General features: G+C 42.6%; 1 protein-coding gene across 1 annotated transcript in view; it reads right to left on the bottom strand.

The window, feature by feature from the left end:
* The window catches only part of PPTC7 (PTC7 protein phosphatase homolog), a 50,031-nt gene that overhangs the window by 8,457 nt on the left and 30,960 nt on the right, over window positions 1-10,614 (bottom strand). The window contains exon 3 of the mRNA XM_012809054.1: window positions 5,548-5,746. Within this exon, the coding sequence (XP_012664508.1) occupies window positions 5,548-5,746 (199 nt within the window). The remainder of the gene's footprint in view (window positions 1-5,547; window positions 5,747-10,614) is intronic.

Below are 10,614 nucleotides of genomic sequence, written 5' to 3'. Positions count from 1 at the left end.
ATAGCAACCTCCAACTCCTGGGCTCAAGCGAGTCTCCTGCCTCAGCCTCCCAAGTAGCTGGGACCACCGGCGCCCGCCACAATGCCCGGCTATTTTTTTGGCTGCAGCCGTCATTGTTGTTTGTCGGGTCCGGGCTGGGGATTCGAACCCGCCACCTTGGGTGTATGTGGCTGGCACCTTAGCCACTTGAGCCACAAGCGCCGAGCCTATTTCCTAATTCTTTAGAGTCAAATTCCATCCTTTCTTTTTTTGAGACAGAGTCTCACTCTGTTGCCCTGGGCAGAGTGCTGTGGCGTCATCATAGCTCATAGCAACCCTAGTCTCTTGGGCTCAAGTGATCCTCTTGCCTCAGCCTCCCAAGTAGCTGGGACCATAGGTGCTCATCACTTTGCTCAGCTAGTTTTTGATTGTTTGTTTTTATGAGACAAGAGTCTTACTCTGTCATCCTTGGTAGAGTGCTGTGGCATCATAGCTCATAGCAATCTCCAGCTTGTAGGCTTAAGCGTTTCTCTTGCCTCAGCCTCCCAAGTAGCTGGGACTACAGGCGCCCACCACAACGCCTGGCTATTTTTTGGTTATAGTTGTCATTGTTGTTTGGCGGGCTTGGGCTGGGTTCGAACCCACCAGCTCTGGTGTGTGTATATGGCTGGTGCCAAGTTGCAGCTAGCTTTTTATTTTTAGTAGAGATGGAATGTTACTCTTGCCCAGGCTGGTCTCAAACTCCTGAGCTCAGTTAATCCACCTGGCTCAGCCTCCCAGAGAGCTTGGGTTACAGGTATGAGCTACTGCACCTTGCCTCTTTTTCATTTTTCACTTACCAGTTTCCTTGCAAGTCTGAATCTGACTCTCAGAGGGCTATGCTATAGCAAGGGCGGATACTGAACACTCACAGAGAAAAGCATGCCTGTTCTGTATGAAGTGATTCAAAGGAAATATCTACAATGGCACAGTAAGGACTGTGCATCTCCCGGGGTCACAAACTGCTTGTCAGATATGGATATTTATTTATTAGTGCCTGGTACATAGTAAGTCTTCAAGAAATATCCGTTCAGGCCAGGCACAGCGAGTGGCTCATGCCTATAATCCTAGAACTCTGGGAGGCAAAGGCAGGTGGACTGCTTGAGCTCATGAGTTTGAGATCAGCCTGAGCCAGAGTGAGACCCTGTCTCTAAAAATAGCCAAGCATTGTGGGGGCACCTGTAGTCCCAGCTACTTAGGAGGCTGAGGCAAGAGAATAGCTTAAGCCTAAAAGTTTGAAGTTGCTGTGAGCTCACCATGGCACTCCATCGAGGGTAACAAAATGAGACTTTACCCCCCCCTCCCAAAAAAGGGAAGAAATATCTGTTCAATGATTAAAAGAATGAAGAAACAACATTTTTAACCTTCTAAATTGGGGGAAAACTCTTTAATATATTAAGGGAAGAAAAGTGTTTGTTTTTATCATTTCACATGGATGTAGATGCTTCTATATGCAAAAAATAAATCTGGAGAGAGTTAAAGAAACTGCTCCCTGCAGCCTCTCTGAGGAAAGGAATGTATGACAAGGGGCAAGGATAGGAAATAGATTTCTCACTACATTTTTTTGTGTATAACTTAAAGAAAAAACCAGATGGGAGATATTTTTCTCTGACAAGGGAGAAAAGATCATATATATATTCCAAGAGTTCACGGACCTCTCTGAGGCTGGCTCTTGGCCATTTGTGAAGACCAGTTTCACTGCTTCTGGCCTTCTAAGCGAAGGACAAAGTGAGATCTAATAATTTGCCTTAACACCTAAGTAAGAAACAGAAGCCAGGAAAAAAATTCAGACATTGACCCACAAGGGAGGAGCTTGGACCAAAGTACCCTAAGCTTCACAGAAAAACCTCAACACTGTGTAAGTGACATGTTATACAGTTTTTGAAAAGAAAGCATCAATACAAAATACAAAATCACCTACGCCTGCTGGGAATTTACAAAAAATACATTAAGAAAATTTCTGGTTCATCTTTACTTGACTGAGGAAATAAGTGGCACAACTAAAGTTCTGTGATGTGCTATTGTAGGGGACAATTTTCATTTGTACATCCATATAATAAATACTTTGCAACAACAGATATTAAAGGAAAACCTATAAGTTAAGGTTAACATAATATTCTATTGATAAAGTGACAAACAACCAAGGAGACATGCAATAAGAAAAAAAAAAAGACTATAAAACTGGTGGAAATCAGGTCGATTTCTGCCCTGGAATAAAGAAAGAAACAATGCAAGACACTCTCATCTACTTAGCCTTTGAAAACAAATCAGATTCTAGAAGTGTAGATTAATGACCAGGTTGGCACTGAAGCTCTATTTTATGCTGAGGTTTTTCTTTCCCCAGGAGTGTCCTTTGCTATTCTGCCTGTGAGAGTCTTGCTCCCATTGGACAGCTTGTCCTCTCCTAATACTCCCACCGATGAGCTTGGTGTTCCGCCAGCTGCAGTTCTGCCCATTTTGATTGAACATACTGTGCTGCTGGAAACTTTTGACTGCACTGAAACACGAGCCGAAATCACATGCTAGCAAGCTGTCTCTGTGCTCCAGGGGAAGCCACCTCCACCTCACTGGCAGGGCTGTAGAGTGCTGCCCTAAGCAGACTATCCCAAAGACAGAGTGTAAGATATGGCAGGGCCATTCAAGCACTTAGAACCCAAAACAAGAAGAATTAAATGAAAGGAATTAAAGAACCTTTCTCTAAAAACTGTTATCTAAGCTGGCACGTACTGAAGGCTTGGTGTTCTGTGTTCACCCCACTCCTGTATGGCTAACAGTAATGTGTATTAAAGCCAACTAAAGAAGAACCTATAATCAAATACTCTCCCAAGTATGGTAATCTGCCTAAACCTGAAAGTATTCTTACTTACTTCTTTCCAAAAAGTCTAGCAGACTTGGGCAGTGCCTGTGGCTCAGTGAGTAGGGCGCCGGCCCCATATACCAAGGGTGGTGAGTTCAAACCTGGCCCCGGCCAAACTGCAACAAGAAAATAGCCGAGAGTTGCAGCCAGCACCTATAGTCCCAGCTACTCAGGAGGCTGAGGCAAGAGATTCACCTTAGCCCAAGAACTGGAGGTTGTTGTGAGCTGTGATGCCACAGTTCTCTACCAAGAGTGACAAAGTGAGACTCTGTCTCTTTAAAAAAGTCTAGCAGACTTTTTACATGGGCAATATTTAATACCTAATTATAGAAAATGCTTATTCCAGTTTAAAAGATGGTAATAATAATCATTTTATTTTAGTTTAGACTTAAGAATAAGCTTAGCAAGAGCTGCTAAGTAGAAACAACAAGAAAAAAGAAAAAAATAGAGACAAGAACTTGCTAGAATGTTTCTGTTTTTTACAAAAAGTTCACTACCCACCTAATAACATTTATGAATTGCCAACGATATTTGAACCAGGTCCTATGAAGATTTTTTTTTTGAGATAGAGCCTCAAGCTGTCGCCCTGGGTAGAGCGCCGTGGCATCACAGCTCACAGCAACCTCTAACTCCTGGGTTCAAGCTATTCTCCTGCCTCTGCCTCCCAAGTAGCTGGGACTACAGGCACCCACCACAACGCCTGGCTATTTTTTGGTTGCAGCCTTCATTGTCATTTGGCAAGCTGGGGCTAGATTCAAAGCCACCAGCTCAGGTGTATGTGGCTGGCACCTTAGCCACTTGAGCCACAGGCACCAAGCCCCTATTAAGATTTTTAAAGGCAGTGAAATCTAAGACTGTCTTAGTCTTACTCTGGACATTCATCTAAGAAAAGAAATCGTAAAAGTTAATTCAAAAGTTAAAAAAGTACCAATTGTCCTGGAAGGATCTTTCTTTCTTTCTTTTTTTTGGAAGCAAGGTCTCGCTTTGACACCTAGGTTTCAGTGCAGTGGTATCTATCACTAAAGCTCACTGTACCCTTGAACTCCTGGGTTCTAGTGAACCTCTTGCCTCAGCCTCCCGAGTAGCTGGACCACAGGTGTGCACTATTATGTCTGGCTATTTTTTGTTGTTGTTGTTGTTGATATAGAGTATCGCTATGTTGCTCAGTGTTAGTCTTGAACTCCTGGCCTCAAACAATCCTCCTGCCTCAGCTCCCAAAATGCTGTACAGTTATGAGCCACTGCACCCAGCCAGAAAGCTCTTGAAAATTTAAAAATGAAGATGACAGAGAGAAAAAGAGAAAATCTCAAAAACATTACACAGAACACATACAAGACCACTTTTGATCATGTCCAGCAAGTTCTATTTGATGCATGTAGTAAAAAGTCCAGAAGATCAGGAAGTTATTCTAACAAAGCAGATGTCTGTCTGCACTCTGTACATAATCTTACACAAGCAATGGCATGCACGAACGATGACTCATTTCAGCATTATTTAACAAATACACTGTATATACCGTGTGGTACTAATAAGAAAAAAATGGTATTCTGTAAGCCAAAAATAGGATTTCACAGTCTTGTCAATTTATTTTTTCTGAAACAGTGTCTCACTCTGTCATCCTGAGTGCTGTGGCACCGTTATAGCTCACAGCAATCTCAAAGTCCTGGATTTAAGTGATCTTTTTGCCTCAGCATCCCAAGTAGCTGGGACTACAGGTACCTGCCATGATGCTGGCCATGTTTTTTTCTATTTTTAGTAGACATGGGGTCTCTGTTTTGCTCTGGCTGGTCTTGAGCTCAAGTGATCCACCTGCCTTGACCTCCCAGACTGCTAGGATTACAGGTATGAGCCTCTGCACCCAGCCCTTTTGTTTGTTTTTTGAGACAGCGTCTTAACTCTGCCGTCCAGGCTACAGTGCTGTGGCAACAGCCTAGCTCACTGCAACCTCAAACTCCTGGGTTCAAGCCATTCTCCTGCCTCAGCCTTCCAATTAGCTGAGACTCTAGGCTACTACACCCAGCTAACTTTTCTACTTTTAGTAGAGATGGGGTCTCATTTTGCTCAGGCTGGTCTTGAACTCCTGAGCTCAAGGCATTCTCCTACCTCAGCCTCCCAAAGGCTAGGATTACAGGTGTGAGCTACCACGCCTGGCCAGTCTTGTCAAATTATTGGATATTTATCAGAATTAAATTTGACTTTATTATCTGGTTCAAACAAACTATCTTTCTTTTTTCATTTTTGAGACAGAGCCTCAAGCTGTCTCCCTGGGTAGAGTGCTGTGGCATCATAGCTCACAGCAACCTCCAACTCCTGGGTTCAGTGAGTCTCCTGCCTTAGCCTCCCAAGTAGCTGGGAACACAGGCGCCCCTGCCACAATGCCCGGCTATTTTTTGGTTGCAGCTGGCATTGTTGTTTGGTGGGCCGGGCTGGATTCGAACCTGCCACCTTAGGCGTATGTGGCTGGCACCTTAGCCACTTGAACCACAGGCGCCGAGCCACAAACTATCTTTCAAAGTCAGACTAAAAAGTCGTCTTGATGACAACATTCTCAATGTGTCATCTTTTTTCATATTAAAACTGAAAGTGCCTGTCTTTACTGCATTCAAAACAAATGAGAAGAGACCTATGGATGAGCTCAGGCCCACACTTAAATGGCTAAGAGGGGAGATTACCTGTCACTCAAGACAACTCCCTCGGCCTCTGGGGGAGCGATCGAGAGCTGGAATGGAGTGTTGAAGTAATGCTGCTGCTCATCTGATCGGTGTACAACTTCGCCACCCCTAACAACCAGAAAGCCTGAATCGCCCAGGTTTGCTGTGTGTAAGCGGTGGCTAGTTCTGTCCAGCACCACGATGCAGGCAGTACTGCTACCTAGAAACAAAAATAATTTCCATTTATTTTCTCTTCCTAGGTTGCCTCTACATACACATTTTAATCACATAGCCCCAAAGAGCAACAGATAATTTAAATCTCTTTTCTGTAAACAGAACCCTTTTTAGTTACTCTCCACACACCTAATGAACGTCAGACATAACCTGATCAAGGTCAACACAATAAGAAAAGGGAGCTTATATTACATATGGGTAAGTGAGCCACTAATGATCTGAATTGTTTCATTTGCTGAGATCAAAATCAATAAAAAATAACTGGTATTTAATCATGCTATTTCATTTCAATAGTGCTATAACCTATGCCAAATGCTCAAAAGCATGTTGTTAAGATCTTATGTTTTAATACTTAAATGCCAGAATGAGAATGCTACAATCTCCTAACATTTCTCATTAGTCACTGGCAGGAAGCCTTCTTTACAAAATTCACTAACATTTAAGACAGGGCACATAAATGCAATTTTAATTTCCATCTGTTGAGGACATGAAAAATGTTTATTATAGACTAATGACCATGAAATAAGACCAATTTTTGCTGGTAGTTTATAGAATCAACCTGTTCACTGTTTAGAAACTGCTTGTGTCCAGAAGGAAGAACCTACATTCCAACCAGCAAGCAAAGAGTTCTGCATACTTTTGTTGCGCATATCTCACACCATCTTCCCCAGACGAAGCTAAGTGTGTAACTAAGAGATATCACTTCACGTAAAATTGACCAACCTCTACCAGAAAAATGGCACAACAGAAAAATAGGCAGCTAACCAATAAATAAATGTAAACAGTCTGTAAATATATGAACAAATGATCATCTTACTAGTAACTTTTTTTGTCATTTAGTTTAATAACACTTAAAAAAAGATAAGGCATGGTGTTGGCAAAAGTGTAGGGAATAAATTCACTCTTATTCTGTGGTGGTGAAGAGCAAAATTTTTTTTTTTTAATTGAATGGTAACTATGTACACTAATACACTTCTGGAGTACAGTGTGGGGTTTTCACACACAATCCGAAACACTTCCATCAAACTGGTTAACATAGCCTTCGTGTCATTTTCTTAGTTATTATTTTAAAACGTTCACATTCTACTCTTAGAAAGATTCACTTGTACCCCTGTAAGATAAACCTCAGAAGTGATCCCTCCAATCCCCCTCCCTCCACCCATTCCCCCCCTCCCCTCTCCCCATATTCTTAGGCTATTATTAGGTTATAGCTTTCATGTAAAAGGTATAAATTAGTTTCATAATAGGGGTGTGTACATTGGATACTTTTTCTTCCATTCTTGTGATAGTGAAGAGCAAAATTAAACAACCTTTCTGAAGGGTTGTTTTCTGAAGATAGCCCTGAAAAATATATTAATACATGTCCTTTGATCTAGCAATTCCACTTGCGAGAAGTAATCCTAAGAAAGTAATCAGAGTGGCAAACAAGACTTAAGTACAAAAACACTGTTGAAGACAAGGAAGAACTGGAAACAATCTAAACATCTAAAACCAAGGCATTAGTTAAATAAATTACAGTACATCCATAGTATAGTGCAAGGTTATGTACTATATACTATTACATAATAATACTTAGGAATAAAGTCTCTGGAATCAGCCTGCCCCTGAATCCTAGTTCTGCTACTTACCTGCTGTGTGATTTGGGGAAAATTCCTTAACCTCTCTGTGCTTCAGTTTCCTTATCTATAAAAATCAGAATAACAGCACCTATCTCATAGAGTAGTTTCTAAGGACTGAAATTCATTTATTTATTTTTGAGACAGAGCTTTATTTTGTTGCCCTCCATAGAGTACTGTGGCATTACCCCTCACAGCAACCTCAAACTCCCGGGCTCAACTGACCCTCCTGGCTCAGCCTCCTGAGAAGTAGCTGGGACTACAGGTGCCTGCTACAATATCCAGGGCCTCGCTCTTGCTCAGGCTGGTCTTGAATTCCTGAAGCTCAAGCATTCCACCTGCCTCAGACTCCCAGAGTACTAGAATTCTAAGTGTGAGCCACTGCACCTGGCCCAGGATTAAAATTAGTTGTCACATCAAATATAACAGATAGCTATTTGACAACCATTAAAATCATGTTAAAGAAATATATTTGAAAAGAAAATTTAATGGCGGCAGCTGTGGCTCAGTGAGTGGGGCACCAGCCCCATATACTGAGGGTGGTGGGTTTGAACCCAGCCCCAGCCAAACTGCAACAAAAAAGTAACTAGGCATTGTGGCAGGTGCCTGTAGTCCCAGCTACTCAGGAGGCTGAGGGAGGAGAATCACCTAAGCTCAAGAGCTGGAGGTTGCTGTGAGTTGTGATGCCACGGCATTCTACTGAGGGTGATAAAGTGAGACTCTGTCTCTAAAAAAGATAAGAAAAGAAAAGAAGGCTCAGCGCCTGTGGCTCAAGCAGCTAAGGCGCCAGCCACATACACCTAAGGTGGCGGGTTCGAATCCCCAGCCTGGGCCCGCCAAACAACAATGATAGCTGCAACCAAAAAATAGCCAGGTGCTGTGGCAGGCACCTGTGGTCCCAGCTACTTGGGAGGCTGAGGCAGGAGACTCGCTTGAGCCCAGGAGTTGGAGGTTGCTGTGAGCATGATGCCATGGCACTCTACCCAGGGGGATAGCTTGCGGCTCCGTCTCAAAAAAAAAAAAAAAAAAGAAAAGAAAATTTAAGTGAAATAAGTAGATTACAAACTAGTGTTAAAGATTCTTTAACAACAAAAAGGATGTCAAAACTTAAACTGTACATCAAAAGGAGTGATGTTTACTAGGCAAAGTCTAAATTATTGACAGTTAAGAACAAAACAAATAGGCTGTGGAACTAGCTGAGTGGAGGAGGCCATCATTTCCTAGCTTTGTGACCATGAGCAAGTCAATTACTCTCTCAAGGCCTGTTTCTTCCTAACAAAATGAGGACTAACATTTGGTTTGTCTCACAGCAACCTCAAACTCTTGGGCTCAAGCAATCCTCTTGCCTCAGCCTCTCTAATAGCTGGGGCTATAGGCACCCACTACAATACCTGGCTATCTTTTTTTTTAGCAGGCCCAGGCTGGGTTCAAACCCATCAGCGCCGGTGCATGTGGCTGGCACTCTAACCACTACTGAGCTGTGGGTGCCCAGCCAATGAGGACTAACATTAAGTACCTATGTACTTACCTCATGGGGCTGCTGAGAGCATACAGTAGACTCAATTCATTATTCTATGCACATATATAGAAAAATTCTGGGAGTGTAATCACTAAAATATTAATGGTTTTCTTAGTGGGATTATGTGTAATATTTATTAATTTTGACTTAATAAAAATGTATAACAATAATTTAAAAACATTTAAAGATATACATCTTTCTCTCCCTTTTTCTTTTTTTTTAGAGGATATACATCTTTCTCATCCTAATGTTTAGAAATCCCTTTTTTGTTATCTACAGCATACACGTTGGTACTATCCTGACCTTAATGGTAGGTAATCCATTTAGTCCCTATCTATTAAATGTCAAAGAAAAAAAAAAAACACTTTTTTTTTTGAGACAGAGTCTTACTCTGTCGTCCTGAGTAAAGTAGTGTGGCATCATAGCTGATAGCAACCTCAGACTCCTGGGTTCAAGGGATCAATCCTCTTGCTTCAGCTTCCTGAGTAGCTGGGACTACAGGCACCTGCCACGATGCCTGGATAATTTTTCTATTTTTAGTATAGACAGGTCTTGAATCTGTTAGTTCAAGCAATCCACTCACCTTGGCCTCCCAAAGTGCTAGGATTACAGGAGTGAGCCACCACAACTGGCCTTCTTTCACTTTCACTATGATCTTTAAGTTTTCTGTCCTAGCAAGTTATGAATCATATTTCCAAAATAAATGGCTTCTGCATTTCCAACATCCTTAGTGATCCTGCCTTGGCCTCCCAGACTGCTAGGATTATAGGCATGAGCCACCACGCCTGGCCAAAAACATGGGTTTAACTTACTGGTGGTGCTGTCAATAACCTGTTCCATAGCTTAAAGATCTTTCCTTCTGGCTTGGCACCTGTGGCTCAAGTGGCTAAGGCACCAGCCACATATACCTGAGCTGGTGGGTTTGAATCCAGTCCAGGCCCATCAAATAACAATGACAACTGCAAGCAAAAAATAGTTGGGCATTGTGGCAGGCGCCTATAGTCCTAGCTACTTGGGAGGAGGAGGCAGGAGAACTGCTTGAGCCCAGGAGTTGGAGGTTGCTGTGAGCTGTGATGCCACAGCATTCTACCCAGGGTGACAGCTTAAGGCTCTGTCTCAAAAAAAAAAAAGAAAGAAAAAGAAAAAGATCTTTCCTTCTTAACTCAGAGCACAGACTCCAACCATTTACCATTAACAGAATTACCACCCAAAAATCTTCTGAAAGCTGACAGAATTAAATTCTAACTAAGAATGAAAACTTACAGAGGAGTTGCAAAGCCTCGAAAATTTTGCTACAAGGAGGACTGATCTTGACTCATAATTACTGACAAACCTAGGCTATCATTTTGCTACCCCTGTGGCAATAACTCACTGAGTTAGAATCAAAATGGTCCTGGTGAGTGACTGAGCTTTAGTGTCCAAAGCAGCACTAAAGAATGCAAGCCTGGCCTTACAGAATCATCTGGGCTTGAATGGTGTTCTCCTTCTTTGCTTCCTCAGGTTACTGAAATGTGCACACGGTTCTGGCCCAGACAGTCTAACACTGGAGAAGAGCTCATCATCCTCATGTGGAGAGGAACAAGCCAACAAAGCAGAGCAAGAAAAGGTGCTGAAGGCTCGGCGCCTGTGGCTCATGCGGCTAAGGCACCAGCCACATACACCTAAGGTGGCGGGTTCGAATCCCCAGCCCGGGCCCGCCAAACAACAATGATGGCTGCA

Source organism: Otolemur garnettii, unplaced genomic scaffold, assembly GCF_000181295.1.
Source record: "Otolemur garnettii isolate 467f Iridium unplaced genomic scaffold, OtoGar3 scaffold00099, whole genome shotgun sequence".
In the NCBI taxonomy this organism is placed as follows: Eukaryota; Metazoa; Chordata; class Mammalia; order Primates; family Galagidae; genus Otolemur; species Otolemur garnettii.
This window is presented reverse-complemented; position numbering and strand designations above follow the sequence as displayed.